Source organism: Chrysemys picta, chromosome 6 (assembly GCF_011386835.1).
Source record: "Chrysemys picta bellii isolate R12L10 chromosome 6, ASM1138683v2, whole genome shotgun sequence".
In the NCBI taxonomy this organism is placed as follows: domain Eukaryota; kingdom Metazoa; phylum Chordata; order Testudines; family Emydidae; genus Chrysemys; species Chrysemys picta.
Window position 1 is genome coordinate 22,695,745 of NC_088796.1, and position 15,488 is coordinate 22,711,232.

Here is a 15,488-nt window from a genome sequence, read left to right on the forward strand (position 1 = left end):
ACCTCAGTCCAAGTGTGTACATTTTTAATATATAAGGCAACACCTCCTCCCTTTTTCCCCTGTCTATCCTTCCTGAGCAAGCTGTACCCATCCACACCAACATTCCAATCATGTGTATTATTCCACCAAGTTTCAGTGATGCCAACAATGTCATAGTTGTATTTATTTATTAGCACTTCCAGTTCTTCCTGCTTATTGCCCATTAAACAGATGAAGAACTGGCTAATGGACAGATCTCACAAAGTACATAAGAACGGCCATACTGGGTCAGATCAAAGGTCCATCTAGCCCAGTATCCGGCCTTCTGACAGTAGCCAATGCCAGGTGCCCCAGAGGGAATGAACAGAACAAATAACCATCAAATGATCCATCCTGTCGCCCATTCCCAGCTTCTGACAAACAGAGGCTAGAGACACCATCCCAGTCCATCCTGGCGAATAGCCATTGATGGACTTATCCATTAACTTACCTAGTTCTTTTTTGAAGTAGTTCTCAGTGGGGAATTGTCAAATGGGGTTGTTGCTAGTGTGGTTCCACAGGGACCAGTACTAGATCTGACACTATTCATGAGTTTTTTTGGTCATTGATAAAATTTGCAGATGACACAGACTGGCAGAGTGGCAAATAATGTTGAGGCCAGGGCAGTTACAGTGAGCAATCCGGATTTCTTGGCAAGCTGAGCCCATGCAAACAAAATGCATTTGAATACAGGCAGTTGCAAGGTCATACATCTAGGAGCACGGAATTCAGGCCATGCCCACAGAATTGGGGACTGTACCCTGGAAAGCAGTGACTCTGGAAAGAATGTAGGGGTCATAGCGGACAGGTCACTGAGCATCAACTCCCAGTGTGATGCTGTGGCAAAAAAGAGCTAATGCAAACCTGGGGTGTCTAAACAGGGAGGAATGAGTAGGGATTGAGAGGTGACTTTTACCTCTGTATACAGCACTGGTGAGACTGATACCAGATTACTGCACCCAGTTCTGGTGTCCACATTTTTAAAATGATGTTTAAAAATCGGAGAGCACAGAAAAAAACAACAAAAGTTATTCAAGGGTTGGAGAAATGGTTTACAGTGAGAGCCTGAGAGCTTGTCTACATGGGAAAGTTATATCACTATCAGCCAAGGTGTGAATGTAAACTGATATAATTATGACTCCCCATGTGGACACATTTATTATGGGACAAGAGTGGCTTTTTGCAGTTTAGTTTATGTTGCTTTGGAAAGAATTTAAGCTAAATAAAAAAAATGCCCTTCTTATTCCAGAATGAACGTGTCTATAGGGGGGAGTTACACCAGTGGAACTACCAGTTTAATTTCACACCTGAGCTGACAGTGGTATAACTTTCCTGTATAGACAAGCTCTTAAACAGCTCAATCAGTGAACCCCTATCAACAAGAAGATGGAGAGGTGACTTGATTACATTATATAAGTACCTTCATGGGGAGAAAATACTAAAGGGCTCTTTAATCTAATCAAAAAACACCCAAGAACCAATGGGTGGAAGCTGAAGCCAGACAAACTGAAATTAGAACTAGGGCACAAATTTTTAATAGTGTGGGTGATTAGCCACTGGAACAAACTACCAACTGAAGTGGTGGATACTCCATCGCTTGATGTCTTCAGATCAAGACTGGATGCCTGTCTGGAAGATGGTGCTTTAGTCCAACACAAATTATTGAGCTCAACACCAGAGTAACTGAATAAAATTCAATGCCCTGTGATATACAGGAAGTCAGACTATTTAATCTAACAGTCCCTTCTGATCTTAAATCTATGAAGCCAAAAACAGCCATTAGACAGTTCCATGGAATAATTATATTTCTTGTATTTATATTGTATTTTAGATTAGTGCAAGTAAAGAATCACTAGCAAGATTTTAAAAAACCCCACAATATTACTTATTGTAATAAAATGAAAATGTTTATAAATTGCCCCAATGCAGACTGATTAGTACAAGTGTGTTCTGTGAAATGAGAATGAGAGATTTACCCAGGCTTTAAAAATACCAGTGAAAGTAGAGGCCCTTTCAGATGTAGCTATATTAATATTTATCATTTTTACAGCACCACAAAGCATGCAGGGTGCATTACTGTAATCGCTGTCGAACTGTAATTTGTTTCCACCTGCTGCTTTAGATACAAGCTCTGAAGCATGGTCCTGAGCTAACTGCATTAACATTCAGTGTGTGCTGGTTTGTTTACAGATGGCTAGTAACATCCCAATGACCCTCCATGACCCAAGGAGAATGTCAAGTAGTGCATTGTGCCCCATGCATTAGCATCATTTTATGAGGGGAACTCTCAGTAGTTCAGGGATGAAAGTTGACCAGAAACCACTTATCTAGGCTAAAACACAGCTCAGGGTGTGTCTATGCTGCAGCGTGAGGTGTGATTGCAGCGTGGGTAGACATACCAGGGCTAGCTTTGATCCAGCTATCTCAAATAGCAATAGCAGTGAAACCGCAGCAGGACTGGCAGCAGCAAGGGCTGTACAGGCCTCTTGGGAGCCTGATGATCTACGTGAATGGCTAGCCCCAGCTGCCACCCGTGTTGCCATGACTTGACTGCTAGTGTTATCCTATTCATTTCAGACCCAGAAGCTTTAACATTACTCTTCCAACCCTTAGGTTCTCCCCCACTGCTCCCTTCCAGTGTGGTGTGGCAAACCCAACAGTCATAAATGCACACTGCTATTTTTTAAAAGCTCTCATTTTCTAAAAGCAATTGTACGCCAGTTACACTGATAAGCAAAAATTGCCCTGAAACTTTCCTTTTCTCGCTTGAGCATTTTGATGCTCTTCATAAAGGATGCTCACAGCCAAAGTGGATTCCTGACAAGGGTGAGGGAACAGGGATTTCTAATTCTCAAGCAGATATAAAATAGTAAATGTAATGTGTCTTCTTGATTTTTTTTTTTTTTGGTAACCACAATTTCTGCTAGGAACCGACTGCTTACCAAACTGAGCTTGCAGTAGGATTTGTTTAACTTCCTTTCTGTTTCTTCACTATAAATGATCGCTGTTAATATTTCTACTTGTGGAGGGATACTGAAAGCTGGTTATTCTTCAGAAGCACTGCCTGTTTGCTTCTGATGTGATCTTAACCTTGTCCTCTTCCTGAGGTAGGCCAAAGGCATAGGCCACCTTGTTTATTGGTCTTAGGTAAGAAGCTTCCAGAAAAGAAATCTGTAGTTACAAATTGAATAGAAAAATCATAGGCGCTCAAGCACTGCATTGAGGAGCATGTTAAAAACTACAGATGACTGGATAGACTGACATAGTGAAGAGAGGCCATGATGAGAAATAAAATGCATTGCGGGGGTATCCTTGATGTATTCATTCTTAAAGATGGACACATACTTCTTGTTTCTTTTCCATTTGAAGGCAAATACATCACTGAGGTAAAAATATGCCTAACCCCCCTTGCAGAGAGTGGCAGAATTCACGCACAATGTCAAAGATGATATGCAAATGTGGCAGGCCTTTTATTTCCAGGAAATATACTGCAAGTTTATGCTTTCCCAGCCACACAGATTCTTCCTTTTTCCTTGTTTAATGCCACAGTTCAGGAAAAGACTGGCTCATGGCAGTCAACAAATCTGTAAGGCAGTCACAGGACACTATGAATGGAACTCCTTGCCTCTAAAAGTTTACAGGAGTAGCAAGAAACAAAGTTATCAGGGGACTGGTCATGGGATACAGGGCTCTCCTTCCATCTATAGGTCTTCAGTTCAAGACTAGCGCACCCTGGTGGTGGCCAAAAGTTGCCATCATTGGTCAGTTTTTCAGCAGCCTATTTGAAGCGAGTTTGGTGGGCTTAGTCCTCTTCTCAGTGAACTTGTGTCCACATCACCGTAACCACCCTTGTTGACCATTCATCTGGCACCTTTCTTGAGCAGTAAAGCACTACACTATATGCAAGTGTAGCATGCAGTTTGGGGCTCAGCATTCAGATAAGAGCCTTACGATACATTATATAGTATGCCTGATATGCTAATAACATTCTCTTGCACAAGGTGTGGTCCACATCCTTACAACTATGATGGCCTTACCCTGGTCCTTTGGTGCAGCCGGCGATTGAATATTTGAACTCTCAACTCAATTTCTGGAGCGTCCCCTTGAAACAACAGAACCATTTTTCTCTAGTTGTACGATTCTGGCCACTGCTAACAGGACAGAACATTTTGATGAACACTGTTCTTCCTGCTCCAATACACCCGAGCAGGGCCGTCCCTAGAGCGGTGCGGGGCCTGGGGCGGAAGTGACGGATTCGTCTCTTTCGGGACTGACTGTGCCAGCCAGTCACACCGGCCTGCGGGACCCCCCAAAGTGCGGGGCCTGGAGCGGTCGCCCCAATTTGCCCTACCCAAGGGATTTCTCTGCACACAAGCTAAGAGCAGAACATTTCACGCTCTCTCTGCCATTTTATCAACCGACACACTGGAAAAGTCATTGAAGCAACTGAATTAGGAGTCACAGCCCAAGCCATGAATCTCTTCACTGTGCAACTGTCTCCTTTGATAATGGAAAATTTGCAATTTTCTTGCTCTCTCCATCTATCCCCATGTGGCATACGTTGAATGCAGGAAGCCCTGCTTATTCCTGCAGACACGATAGTGCAGGGCTTTCGACATCTGGCGTTTTGCAAAGCTACAAGGAGAGAGGATTCAAGGGCAGCCTTGATGAGGCTCAGTCCTGTCAGTCATCACAACTTTCCCTGCTGTAATGCCTCGGTACAATCTCTTGAAAACTTTAAGTGGCCTATTTGCAAGTTCGGAGTGGTTCTGAGAGAGCGAGAGGTGTGTGCAGAGCATGGCTGAGTGCATGCAGTCATTTGACAGTACAACAAAGAATGCCGCACAGGAAAGGCTCAGACCCCATTCATTAGCATAAATCCAAAGGGCAAATGTTCAGCACACTTCTGAACTCTCTTCTGTGCAGCTGATGAACATCACCTGAAGGAACTGCTGATTGTAGGATGGCCACTAGCCTGCTCTTCTCTTCTGCTTCCATCTGGGCAACCCTCACCTGAAGTTTCACTTCAATTATGACTGAAATCATTGGGTTCACTTAGCACTCTCCTGGTTCCTTCACCCTCTCGTCACTTCTCCTCTGATGAATAAGGTGGATGAAAATGTGCTGCAGGCATCTTTGCTGTTCGCAGTTCACAGATCTCCCTTGCAGTGCTGTCATTTTCCTGACTACCAGCCAAACGACTTCTTAACAGTAAGGCTTCTATGCTCTGAATGGTTGGAGCATTGCAGGGAAAAAAAACAACATTGACAGATTGATATGATCAGAAGGGGCCCTTTCGTTCTTCCTCCAGGAAAAAGAAAATGTATGAGGGTAGGAGGCTATTACAAATGCACCCATGTAAGTACCATAGATAATGTGTTCTCTCCCTCTCATAGCAGAGACCACAGAAGCGACTCCAGATTTACTTCACTGAATGCCACAGGTATGATCAGAGAAAAACGTAAATAACCCTAGGGTAGCTTGCAGAAGAGAAGAAAGGAACAGCTAATTGTTTAAGTCAGGCAAACCTTGCAGCAAGCAATTCATTCAGTAAGTGAATTTAGCTCCATTTCCTGTTTGCAAATGATCCACAAACAGACTTTATTCCAAACGTGAGTGTTATTGCAAGTTATATCATGGCTGTTTGATTTGAACAAATGGCAGCCCGTGCGTCAAGGACACACAGTATTCATACGCTCTATTACTTTAAGTGCTCTTGATCACCCAAGTCATGTGGTATTTTCTTAGATGATTGAAATTTTTATAAGCAGTTAAATAAGTCACCTCCTGCATGAACATAGATGCAAACAAATTTGCACAAGTATTAGTTAGCAGTGATGTTCAATATCCCCTTTCCTTCCATTCATTCCTGTGCTCGAGGAAGTCCTGCTACTCCAAAGTCCCCCCCTCTCCTTGGTTGATGAGAGGTGGATTCACCAGGCAGATGCTAGTTAGGGTTGTTTCTTGGCTCCCAGCCTTCTCATGAGGAAGTAGAGCAGCACCAACACCAGATTGGGAAAGAACCAGTCCTTAACCCATCTCCTGCCAACTCCCCTTTCTTAGGGGCAAAAGACAGACAAATATAACACAAACTGCTGTATAAGTAGGCTTGGTGGCCCCTTTTTTTTTTTTTTTTGTAATTTTGATGAATAATATCAATGTCTATTTTTAAGCATTTTTTCTATTTTTAGCAATTTAAATTTTCATAGGTGTGGGAAGATATGGGGAGGTCAGGCAATTATTTTCTGACAGTCGATGCTGAGATTCAAAAAATTAATGCTTTATAACATTTAACACACAAATTGTGTCCACATGTTAAAATATACAAAATAAATAGCCTTAACTCAAACTCTAACAAGTTCTCAAGCAGCACTTTTCTTAACTGAAATGTACAGACAGGCAAAGTAGCATTGATGGAAATATTTTTTTTTTCATTGGTTTGTGTGTGTTCAGTGACCTCAAAGTTTACTGATAAAAATCTTAACCTTCCAAGCTTCTGTATAAGATCTTTTTGGAAACGGCCATGAAACCGAAATTACATCAGGGATCTCAAAACTTTCCAAGGGGAAAAAAACTGGATCCGCTTTTGTTTAGACATTAATATAAATTCTCAAATAGGAGGGGGAGGTCACCATGAGTCTGTGTTACGTGGTGAGTGTCAAATCATGTGGTAATGGCATGCAGCAAGAGAAGATTGGGGTGAATCTACCTATTTGGCTCTTACACCTTCTCCCTCCATCTTGTGGACAGGCTTTCTAGCAAAGGGGGCAGACCAGCCTCAGAATCAGAAGGCTAAGCAGGAAGAGTAGAGGCTAGAAGGATCTATCCCCCTCTTCTCCCCCACAACCCAGACCACTCCCTAAAAGGCTCTCAGGAGTGGGAAGGACTCTGAGCCGGGCATTGTGTTCAGGTGGTAGTTGTTTTTGCATAGATCTGTACATCTCCTCTACTATCTGAGAGAGAGAGAGAGAAGTTTCTTTGCAAAGCCTATGTTTTTTATTTTATCTGTCATATGTCCCCAAAAGATTAAACTACAAACCAGAGCGCCCACGAGTGTGTATAAACTATAGGGGAGGCTTGGGGCGGCAGCTAGACTGCAATATCCCACATCCCAAGGAGGGATGCCAGACAGGGACTCTGTACCTTGGGTGTGTACCTGAGAGGCTAGAACTAGAGACACCATCTGAACTCTGCTCAGACCCAGTGGGCTTGGAAGAACGTGGGATCCAAAAGGTTGGGCCCAATACGGCAAACTGGTGACCATACACTAGGGGGAACCCCACACCAGGGCTGTAACACAAGCATAATTGTCCTCACTGAGGGTGAGCTCATTCTGGACATCTCAGAGCTTCCCACAGCTCTAGCACACATTCTATACTATAATTATTAAACATTTAGACAGCACCATAATCCCTGCCCCAAAGGCCTCACATATGAGTAGGATAGACACAGACCATAAAGATAGAAACAAACAGAAGAGAGTAGAGGACAGACACACACAGGATAAATCCTGTTTTAAAAAAACCCAACCGTCCTTATATAATGAGTTAATCTTACAAGTTTGCTGTTGCTGAGTAGAGAATGAGGAAGAGGAATGGACTGGGTAGAACAATGTGTTGCAAGTCAATCGTAGAAAGCAAGATGAAAGAAGGGGTTTTAAAGCAAGATCTGAAGGGGAGGAAGGATGATTGGAGCATCAGAACAGGATTAGAGATAATTAAGAAGAGAACCAAGGCTGGAGACTGGTGGAAGAGACAAACCAATGGGTACTCAAGGATGAGTGAGAGTAGAGTTGAAGAAGTAAAACCTTGGTGTCAGAGAAAAGAAAGAGACAAGGTGTCTGAGAGCAGCAAAGAACTCAGAGGTTGATCGGCTGAGAAATCAGAGCAGTGAGTGATGGGAAGTGGGTAGAGGAGAATGAGACACTGAAAGGGAAGTGGTGCTCATCAGACAGGGCAGACTGAGGTAGAGCTTATCAGAGAGGGAACAGTATTGAAAGGGCCTGGTCACAAGAGCATGAACATGAGAAAGTCTAGAGCTATAAACAACAAAGGACAACGCAGGTCCACATGTAAGTTGAAGTTGCTTAGAATATGGGTATGAGAATGAGCAGAACTGGAGATGGCCAGGAGTAGAAGTCAGATCTGGGAGGCAAGGGGAAAGAAGAGCCAGATTGTGCGCAGTATGAAGGTATAGGAAACGTGAGGGAGAGAGACAGAGAGAAGGGCTGGAAATGGCATGAAGGAGCAAAGCCAACCACCACTGCCATTTCACCGCTGTTTCTTCCCTCTCCAAAAAGAGCCTGCTCTTCACTCCACCAACCCAGATACCAGCCTTCTCCTCTCACTCACCTGTTCCATGCAGCCAGCTATTTCTTCGGCTCTGGACTCTGCTGGGAAATCCTCCCTTCTCTCCAGCCTCTTCTAGCAGAATACTTGGCCTGGCTGATTCCTTGGCAATGGGACGGGTCAGGACCCGAGCACAGGGGCAGAGACCACTCTGGTTCTTATGCAGGCCTCAATGCAGGCCAGAGTCCTGATGCAGCCTTTCCCCTACATCCAAAGATTTTCCCCTCCTGTGCAGCAGAGCCATCCGTTATGGGCCATGGGGAAAGAATGAAAATGTGCTTGTTTCCAAATTGCTAACACAATTGGAAAGTGTCCAATCAAACTACTGTACTGAACCAGTGACACAGCATAGATGAACTCATTTTTTGGAGCCACACTGGGTCTGCACATGCCAGATAGGGACTTAGGCTACAACACGTGAGCTGTAATCCGATCTAGCTGGCCAAACTGTTGGAAACGAATTCAGCTGGAAGTGAGTTCTAACATTGCTCTTTAAATCCTGTTCCCAGCCCAGTGTAGACAAGGACACCTTAACGGAAATACTGGGAATTCAGTGAACTGCTGAAAGTTCATGTAGAAAAATCAATCCATGTAATACACACTAAGAAGGTTTCCAGTCTGTAAAGGGCAAGGGGTGCTTTATTTAGAGGCCCAATTCTGTCCTGGTCACAGAAAACACATTGGGTCATAAACCCTTTTTGCAGGAGAAATAGGTGTGAAAACATGAGCACTCAGCCGCCATTCGCTTTTGGGGACCTAATTTGTGCTGCCTTCACCTGGAGGCTGTCCAGTCCAGTATACATGACATGCTGCCTTCGCTAACAAATGAGGAGAATTCTGTAGTTTGAACTACATACATAGATGTGGGGGGAAAGAAAAACTCTAAACATGGTGCATGACCATGAACATCAAGACCTTTAATTTCAAAAGCTGATGAGAAGATATCAGGCCTGAATTTATCACCTAGATTTGTTTTTCACATAAGTAACCAGAAGGTTTGTTGTAGAGAATGAACACTCAATGCTATTTAGTATCTCTGAAGTTATCAGTGTTAGTGATGTGAAGTACTACAGCCCTCAAAGTAAGTTGCTCATCAGGTAGATCCTAGCGAGTTTGGGGACATGCAGCAGCCAGAGCTGTTCCAAAACAGGTCTTCAGTATGGCATTAAGTGAGCTGCAGTTCTCGCTAGTGTAAGAAGCTATCTAGAATAGCTACGTGATCTCTTTTAGCATGGTATTTTAAATTTCCCCAACTAGAAATCTTTCTGAAACAGTGGTGAAGGCAAGAATGTTTGAAAAGCCCGTCCTGTAATGCAGCACCGTATCTTCATTAAAGCTCAGATTTGGGAAAATCCCTAGGACTTGATTGTATCAGACATATCACAGAGGTATTCCTAAAGCATATGGATGAGACAGGAAGATAAAATGCAGCTGAGCAATTTTTCATTATCACCTTACCGGTTGCCTTGTGTATGGACACATCATTACACTTCTTTCTACGAGAGAAAAATGGGCTTTACTTCCGTATTAGGGCAGGAGAGCAAAACAAGAGCAAGGAAACAGTCACAGAATGAAGATGTAAGTGATGCCAGAAAAGATATTTAAAGGGACATTATCAACCTGAAACCTTCCTTATTTTTGGAAAACTGTTTAGAAATAGTTTTAGGCACTACACTTGGTTCCTGAATACTCCTGCTATTCTTGCGGTTTTGCGATCGCTTTTTTTCCTATAAGAAATACAGAGGAAATTGACTGAATGTTTTGGGTGGGGGAGGGCACCAGGAGAAAAGGAGAGAACAGAGACAGTGAAACTGACTATGGACAAAGAGTTGTCAATTAATGCAAAAAATTGAAAGAGTACATTTTGTTTCTCACTTACAGTGATCTTACAAGATGACAGACGTGTGATTTTTAAATGCATGCTCTCTCCCAACCTTGCCCACTGTGTATAAATCTCCTTAAAGTATCTTTAAAAGTATGTATTTTCATCAGTTTTGTTTTGGTTACACTGACCTGTGTAGGACATTTTGAGTTTGAAACATCTTACAGTATGCTTTAAATACTATAGAATTCTCTAAATAACAGCACTTACGAGCTGCAAGTGCTATTTAACGTTTAGGGCTGTATTTTGAAACACAGGCTCAATTAGTTTCCTACAAATTAGAAATGCAGTGAATTGAGGTCATTTAGATTTAATTACCTGATTGTATCTGAAAATAAGCTACAACATCAGTGATCAAAAGTAAACTGTGGGTGTAAAACTGGGGGCCCAGTTAAGGCTGGGCTGAAAAGTAGTGCTCTTCCACCTTGAGACGTCTACCAGTGACAACTGTATTCTATTACCCAGCTTTAGATTGTCTTGTACCAGTCACCCAAATCTGTAGGACACATGAGACACTAACACTGGCAGTAACAATTCAGTATTTCATTCACAATGTAAAAACAATCTCCTTCCAATAAAAGGGATATCAACTAAAACTTTCAACTCAAAATAAGATTTTTCTAGTTAACACAAAACACAAATGACATGCTTGCTCTGGTTCAGGCACTTTCAAGATCATAGTTTATTTACTGTAGGTAAAAAGCTAGTATACAGATTAGGGATCCCTTAAACTTCAACTCTACAGTTATACACCACTTAGTATTTTTGCTCTGAATGTTAACCAAAAAGTTTCTAAACACCTGTAAGCCCCACTATTAGTATGCATGTTATGAGAAAAAAAAAGTTTAATTTGCTCAATGCATAATATTTACACTGTGAAACCAGTGGCAGATAACAAGCAGTGGTAAAGAGGTAATAAACTTTAAAAAGCCAAAGTTTATATTTTTTACATTGTGCTAATAAACATAATTGTATATAAAATAATGAACATAGTAGAGCTTCCCATTACAGAAATCTTAGTCCTCTGAACTGTAGTCATTACTTGCTAACAATTTACATGCAAGACCTCCTAGGTTTGACATTTGATTTTTTTAAGTGTAAGTAGATTATGACATTTAAGAGACAAACATTAACTTGTGTACAAACAAAATTAAAAACTGCACTCAAGAACTGTACTGGTCACAAGCCTCTTCCATACAGAAATAATATAAACAATGACGGCAACTGGTCTTCTTTCCATACAACAAACATTATAAAAGGCGATGCTTAGGCTGAGTTGTACCTGGATGGTACAACTCCATAGACATTGGGAACACACAGAGTTCACACACATGCTCTTTATAAGAGGCCCATCTTTCCGTCCAATGGCAATGGCTGAAAGCAAGTAAGGGGCACAGGTGTACAACTAATTAAATCTTGCAAAATACAAAGATGGGGGGCTGTTAATATACAATTCAAACTATATACAGAATATAATGGAATGTATCCCATCCCAAAACTGCTTTGTGAAACAACTGGACCTGTCTACACTAGCCTCGTAATTCAGAGTTGTAATATAACCAAATGTTAAGTACACAAGAGATTTACATGAGAGGTAAAACTTATGGGGCATTTTACATTAACTATTTGTGCAGATGTTTAATGGATATTCTAATTTTAAAATAATTTTGTTAAACACATTTGAACCAATGTCTATATATAAAATGTCCTGACAGACACTTCAATATTTAACTTCGGTGATTTAAAAGGCCTTTTTGTGACTTTTGTATGAACGGCACGGCAGAATGTTACTGATGCGTGTACACCTCTGCATCAACCCGAGATTTGGTGATCCAACAGTGCATGCACATTTCTTTCTTGAGGTGCTTTCCAAGTTAAACCATTCCAGCAACCAAAAAGTGAAAAATGGACTAAACTAAGAATTTCAGGTAACTGTAATTTAATAGGGAATGGAATGCCAATATGGCAGCAAAACTTTTTTTAAACAGGAAAGTCTCTTGTACCAGCAGAATCCGTATACAGATACACAAAGGGAGAGGGAATACACCACCTATCATTCCTGTGAAACAAGAGCTGATTCATCATGTGAGAAGGTACAAATTACAGAAAACATGAATAGTCAATAGAAGAGAAACAACTGCTTTACATAAAGAAGAGAGAAGAACACTTCAATCTGATCGCAGTTATTTTGTGAAGGCAGCTACAACAGCCCAGAGGACCTCATTTGTGTTGGCCTTCAGACATTCAACTTCAGGGTCTAAATCCAGAAGCTGCCGCACTCTCTTTGTGGCTAAATCATACTGCTCATCCAGTAGGGGGGCAAAAGCGTTCTCAAGAACATCTGAAGCATGGGCTAAGTAAATGAGAGCCAGCAAGCGCTTGTCCATGCGGTGAGGGTCATTCACCCATTTGTCAAGAACTGCTTCTTGAACTTTCTTGATGAGGCGCTGTTTTATATTGTTGTTGGTGAGAGGGTGGGTAGTCATGTCAAAAAGAAGGAAGTTCTGTTTCTCTGTCGTCAATACACCCTTTTCCACTAGGTTTTTAGCTAATCGTTCACGCACGTTTCGTAACTGGTAGTGCAATTTTAATGGGTTCCATGTCTCACCTAAAAAAGAAACAAACAAAAAAAAATCAGTTAATCAAGGTTTAGCTCCTACCTTGACTATTAACAAGGATAAGTGTTCACTTTTTTTGTAGTGCAGAAATAAAGGCTTCAAATAATATAGTGGCTTAGTGCAGAAAGATGCCATACTACCGGCAGCTCTCTTCTAACCTCTGGCCAGCAGATATAGGCTTAGACAAGTGGAACGTAAGAGTGCCTCCCTGAACAACTTCAGGGCACTCCAACTTACATAAAACATGTAGCTGGTTTGTTTGCGCTCTGTTGAAGGTGAAATGCAAGCTAAGTGATGACTTTGTTACGACTATATATTTGTCATCACTTACGTATGTAAGAAAACCATGGAAAGTGGAGAAGAAACAGAGGAAAACGATGAATAAAAATAATTCTTTGTGAAGAAAATGTCTCTCCAATCTTTCCCAGTTGTCCATTTCCAGCACTACCGCTTGAAAAGGCTGGGAAACTGTCGTTTTCAGCCATTGCCATTCTTTCTGCCACAAAGTTGTGCTAATGCTGATTCTTATCCCAGATATCGTTCTAATTGCTTTATCTGATTAGTTTTATACTCATTTCCTTTTTATAGACAAATCTGAGATAAAGGTGACCATCCACCCTCTACTATATGTCTTCTTGTAATGCCTGAAGAAAGCTATGATGTTGACATGAAATAAGGAAAGGCATTTCCAAACACATTGTTAAAGGAGAAGAACAAAATTTTAAAAAGTATTTTACTTAACCTTAAATATTTCGGGTAAAACCATGTAAATAAGTGCAGAGTATTACAGCAATGGCTACTGCTTAGCTAAGATTGACAAACATTTCAATTTAACTCTTGTTTTTAGTCACTCGTAACCTGCTTAAGCTTTTATCTTGTGGGCTGAAATTTTAGATGCCGTCTGTTGAAGGTGAATTTTTTAAGAAAGAAAAGATAAGACCCAAAAACATACAAACAAAAAAGTTTCCCTCATATAAAAAAAATATCTTTTTGAAAAGCCAGCAAGGAGATGAAAGTTAAAAATTTGGCATGGAGATGGCTCTTCTTCATAAGGGCTTTCGTACATTTCTATGACAAATGTTCCGATTTGGCAAGTTACAGGCCTTTGAAAATGCCATTTTGCATATATACAATAAAAATGTTTAAATTGTAGCGGGTGTAATTCCTTCAGAACATTTCAAGGAAACACAGGGTGTGCTGCACATGTATATATAATAAGTGACAAATGTAATAAAAAACTGACTGTAAAGTTTTGTAGTGTGACTCAAAGATCCTGTGAACGTATGACTCCTTCAGCATGCACATTATTGCCTAGTGAACGACAAGGGCACTCTACCAGCCCTGCCTGATTCAACGTCGTTTCCTCCGGTGGGTCCTGAAACTGTGCCTAAATAATGGATCACAGTAAGAGAAAGTAAGTAGGGAATATTAGCTAATTGTTTCCTTGCTTTTTTAGGTGTTTGTATTACTCAGATGTAGATCGTTGGTGCTAATAAAATGAGTAGTTTGGTGACACCTTGTGTCCAACTACATGGAACTGCACTACTAGAGATTTAGACGTGGTGGCTGTATTTTCAGAAACAGTGGATGTTCTGACACAAGTTTGCATGTTCTGTAGGCTGCTTTCCGTAGGGATCACCTTAGGAACCACGCCTGCTTGAAAAAGTTGCCTTAAAATGGCCCAATTTGCACTTCCATGATGGCTCTGGAAGAGGTCATGTAAGCAACCTTCTTAAATAGAATCTTCCTTTCTCTCTCACTTACATTATACTGCACTAATTTAAGATACAAGTGGCTTTTCTCCAGGAAAAGTCTTCAGCCAAAATACTAAAAAACAAAAACTGTGTGTTGTTGTGAAGTCTATTTAAAAATCCAAGTATTATTCTTCAAAAAGCAGTTCTCTAAACCAAGGATTCCCAAATCCTACCCCCAAACCAGCCACCAAATAACAGAGTATAAATAAAGAAGATTGATCTAGCTTTCAGGCATATCCACCTTCGGCTGTGATCTCCTCAGAGCTCAAAGCTCAGAAGGGTCAAACCAGGTCAAAATATGGATGAGACCTTAAAGGAAAACCTAGGGTGTTGGTGACACATTACATGACCTTTGAATCAGGACTGGCCCAGTACTCTCAGCATGGGGAAACAGGCAGTGTGCTAATATGAATGAGGTATTTTGGATAAGAAAAGTAAATGCCTTTACAAGCTGTGGAAATATTTGCAGGATTAGGGGGCTGTTAACCAGAACTCCTATTAAATCACAAAACTGTTCTTTCCTTTCCCTCTCCCATTAATTCATGCACAGTGAAAGAAGAGAGAGGAGGGATAGTGATAATGAATGTGAAGTATGAAATGAAGTGGGAGAAAAGGTGAATCAGTGAAGAGGGAAGGAAGGAGGGGAAGGAATGAGACTCCACTCTAATTTAAATACTGATCTGAGTTATTTGTGCTATACAGAAGGGGGGGGGGGGGGGAGAATCTCAAGGGAACACTGATTTTAGCCCTCTAATTTCATTCTGCCTGTCCTGAAGTCATGTTGTAGTTTCCATTGAACACAGTAGTTTTCTTCACTTTCTTTTCGAAACTACATAGTGTTGCTCTGTAGTGTTCAACAACAGCTACA

General features: G+C 41.3%; 1 protein-coding gene across 2 annotated transcripts in view; it reads right to left on the reverse strand.

Moving 5' to 3' along the window:
• Positions 1 to 10,901: 10,901 nt before the first annotated feature.
• GOLPH3 (golgi phosphoprotein 3) overlaps positions 10,902 to 15,488 on the reverse strand; it is a 53,086-nt gene continuing 48,499 nt past the window's right edge. For both annotated transcript variants that reach the window (XM_005303846.4, XM_005303845.4), the window contains exon 4: positions 10,902 to 12,856. In XM_005303846.4, coding sequence (XP_005303903.1) covers positions 12,432 to 12,856 — 425 coding nt within the window. In that variant the 3' untranslated portion in view covers positions 10,902 to 12,431. The remainder of the gene's footprint in view (positions 12,857 to 15,488) is intronic.